The sequence below is a fragment of the Cicer arietinum genome, chromosome 7 (genome assembly GCF_000331145.2).
Source record: "Cicer arietinum cultivar CDC Frontier isolate Library 1 chromosome 7, Cicar.CDCFrontier_v2.0, whole genome shotgun sequence".
Classification (NCBI taxonomy): domain Eukaryota; kingdom Viridiplantae; phylum Streptophyta; class Magnoliopsida; order Fabales; family Fabaceae; genus Cicer; species Cicer arietinum.
This window is the reverse complement of record NC_021166.2, coordinates 53456529-53460289: the sequence shown is the minus strand read 5'-3', so window position 1 is coordinate 53460289 and position 3761 is coordinate 53456529. Positions and strand designations below refer to the sequence as shown.

At 25.0% G+C, this 3761-nt stretch overlaps 1 protein-coding gene across 1 annotated transcript in view; it reads left to right on the top strand.

The window, feature by feature from the left end:
• Window positions 1–2748: 2748 nt before the first annotated feature.
• The window catches only part of LOC101501866 (1-aminocyclopropane-1-carboxylate synthase 1-like), a 4546-nt gene continuing 3533 nt past the window's right edge, over window positions 2749–3761 (top strand). The window contains exons 1-2 of the mRNA XM_004510632.4: window positions 2749–3029; window positions 3240–3371. Coding sequence (XP_004510689.1) covers window positions 2862–3029; window positions 3240–3371 — 300 coding nt within the window. The 5' untranslated portion in view covers window positions 2749–2861. The remainder of the gene's footprint in view (window positions 3030–3239; window positions 3372–3761) is intronic.

Below are 3761 nucleotides of genomic sequence, written 5' to 3'. Positions count from 1 at the left end.
CACTACAAGAAAAACATCATTTTGTGGCCAACTTTATAAATATTTTGTGGCCGAATAAAACTCTCACAAATTAGTGACCGAAAAAGCCCTCACAAATGTCAAAATTGAAATTGGTCTTTATTTGTGGCTGAAAAAGCCCTCACAAAATCCTTAAATATTTAACTTGATTTTGTGGTTGCCTAAGCCCTCACAAAATCACAATGTTGTGATTTTGTGAGGGCTTAGGCAGCCACAAATTCCAGTTAAATATTTAAAAATTTGTGAGGGCTTTTTCAGCCACAAATAAAGACCAATTTCAATTTTGACATTTGTGAGGGCTTTTTCGGTCACTAATTTGTGAGGGTTTTATTCGGCCACAAAATATTTATAAAGTTGGCCACAAAATGGTGTTTCGGTCACACATGAACATACAAATAATGAATTATTTTGATGACCAATGAAGAAAAATAAATTAAATCAATATGAAATGAATTGACAAAAAAAAATATACATTCAATAAATAATATATAATGTTGAAGTTGTTAATAACGAAAAAAACATTAAAGAGGAAGAAAAGAGAAAAGAAAAAATAATAGCATGACAAGGAATATAGAATAATGAGATGTAGAATAATAATTAATAAAAAATTGAGAGCCTTATAAAATCTCAAGTCTTTTTTGTCAAATTTTTGCATAGGTGAGTTTTAACTAAAAAGTATCTAAAAACCTATACCACAAAACAATCAATTAAAATCTATATATTTTTTAATACTAAAAAAACATTTTATAACTTATAAAAATATTAATAAGTACCACCGAATTTCATAATATTGGGAAAACAATATTAATTGAACACCACACAAAGTAGTGGTGATTTCTTTTGATAGACTCAAATTTCGGTTATATACGATTTCTTCTACCAATGTACTTGTAAGAACTACTAATTTTGACGTGGCTGAAAATAGTACACAAGAGCTTCTTCAGTATTTTGAAATTCTGATAGTTTTTTCAATAGAAAATAAATCACTTTTGCTATTTATTTTTAAAAAATTTATACGATAAATATTTTTCCACCTGCCTCGAAGGGTGGTACTGGGGTCAATCCATTCCCACGGTAAGCTAGTTACTTCTTCTTTTGACAAAAAGTCATCTAATTCCCACTATTTTTTTTTTGTAATAATTAAAATATGTATAAAAATTTGATAATAAATAATAAACAGATAAATATCAAAATTATTAAACTAAATATTATATTTTAGATTTAAGATAAACATATCTCAACTGTGTACGAATTTCTTTATCATTTTATTTGCCAACATAAAAAGATAAATAAATAATATTGTTTAGAGTTAAATTAAACAAAACCCAAAACAATTGCTTTAATACATTTTTAAGAACAGTAATGCTTAATGTTATGAAATTTATTTTGCTAGACACTCACGAATGAGGTGGTAGCAGAAACAATTGGATTAACTATTTTTAGGAATATTTATGCACAATTTTTTTTTTTTTTTGAAAGATGAAAGAAATGTAGTGGTATTTAAAAAAAAAAAATACATGTTTTAAATAGGGTTGACTAAAAGATAATACTACCAAGACAATTATTTTAGATATGATTTTTCTTTATTTAATAAAAATGCCTTCAAAATTATTTATTACTTAATAAAAAGATCTCAGTCTAATATTTTTGAACTAAAACTAATAAAATATTATTTAAAATTCATATTGTTACTAAATCGATTGACTATATTATCACTTGAAAAACAAATATTATATAAAATCAATTCTATTACTTTAATAAATAATTTTATATATTACTTTAATAAATAATTTTATATTCTAAAGTGTAATGTATATATATGAAGTAATTCTACTAAAATACTATTGTAACGTTAGAAAATCTCATATTAAAATTTGATTTGTACCTTCATATGCGTTCTACTAATCTTGATCCCAAAGAAACTTTTGGCACCAAAGAAACTTGTTAAGAAACTAATGTAAAAATATAATCTTAAAATTAGTGCATTCAATACCATAAAATACTAAAAATTGATCTTTTCCACATTTTTAAAAAATAATTTTTTAACAAGTGATAAGCACTTGTAAGTTGTAAGCATGACCTAAAGAAAGAGAGATTTGAATTTCACTTCATAAGTGGGTTTACCAAAATAGGGTAAAAAATAAATTTTGTTATTGTATCCTATTTGATCGATTAGAGAATTCATGGAAATATAGATATTAAAATACTTGCTAATTTTGTCCAAAAACAAACTTTCTAATAAGATATACTTATGTAATGGATATGTACTAGCAATTTTTTTTAAAAGTTATTTGGATTGGACTCTATGTATCCCAAGCGCATGCATTTTCTAAATGGAACATTTTTGCGGCACAACAATCCCTTTATATATTTCATGTTAAACTAGTTTTCTTCATTGAAGGAACAAATACCTAACTTATGTGCAAACCTAAGCAAGTTTTGCATAAATGAAAATCCTTTTTCTCCTAAGCTCACATGACTTTTTCCACACGTGACAAGCTAACACAATTATAAGAATACACGCAAACAATTTATTGCATTGACCAACACAAATATCCATGATTTCTTCTTCAAAATAAATAAATAAAATAAAATCCATTATTTTAATACTTATGTATTTTTTTGTTGTCTTCTTTTGGTTTTGAAGTTCGAAATAGACTTGTCTTCCTAGTCATCAATCTTCTACTATATAACTTTACATCCATCCCTATAAATTACCCAACATTCTCTCTCATTTTCCACACACTTGCTATCTAAGCTAGCTATCACATTAATCTACTTCGATCTCAAACTAAAGTGACCTTAAGTATATTTTATACCTTCAAGACAACTATATATTAAACATGAGTTTAAGGAGTGAGAGTTATCAACTTCTTTCCAAGATTGCAACCAATGACCAACATGGAGAAAATTCTCCATATTTTGATGGGTGGACAGCATATAAGAAAAATCCATTTCACCCTACAACAAATCCTCAAGGTGTAATCCAAATGGGCCTTGCAGAAAATCAGGTATACATGCATATTGAATATATATATATATATATAGAAATTATCTTATTTGTTCTTATGTTTTTTGAAATTAGCTATCATATTTATTGCTACAATGAGATATAGTTTGTTTAATTATTTATATTACAAGACAAATTACACTGAATATAATCCATTTATAATTTATTTTTAATAATTAGTTGCATCATATTTTTCTTTATATTTTTTTAGCTTTGCTTTGATCTGTTTGAAGAATGGATGAAGAATAATCCCAAGGCATCAATTTGCACTCCTGAAGGTGTGCATAAGTTCAGAGATATTGCTAACTTTCAAGACTATCATGGATTGCCAGAGTTTACAAGTGTAAGCAACTTCAAAACTTAATTCACTATTATAGCTAATATAATTATTTAGATAAACTGTATAGTACATACATCAATTCGATAGTTAAATATTTTTTTATTAAAAAAACTATTTTCAATCATTTGAAAATTATAATAATGAATATTGAATATAAAAAATATTTTTTATGATAAAATAAAAAAAATTAATATAATACTTATAAACAATAAAATACTATTTTTTCTTATGAAATGATACAAATGTTGACAAATAGCTCTTTAATTCATAAAAATAATAATTAATTTATTGATTTAAAGATTAAATATACCAAGATATTTATGAATGTATCATTGAAGTTCCCAATTATTAATAATTAGCATATATATATATATATATATATATATATATATA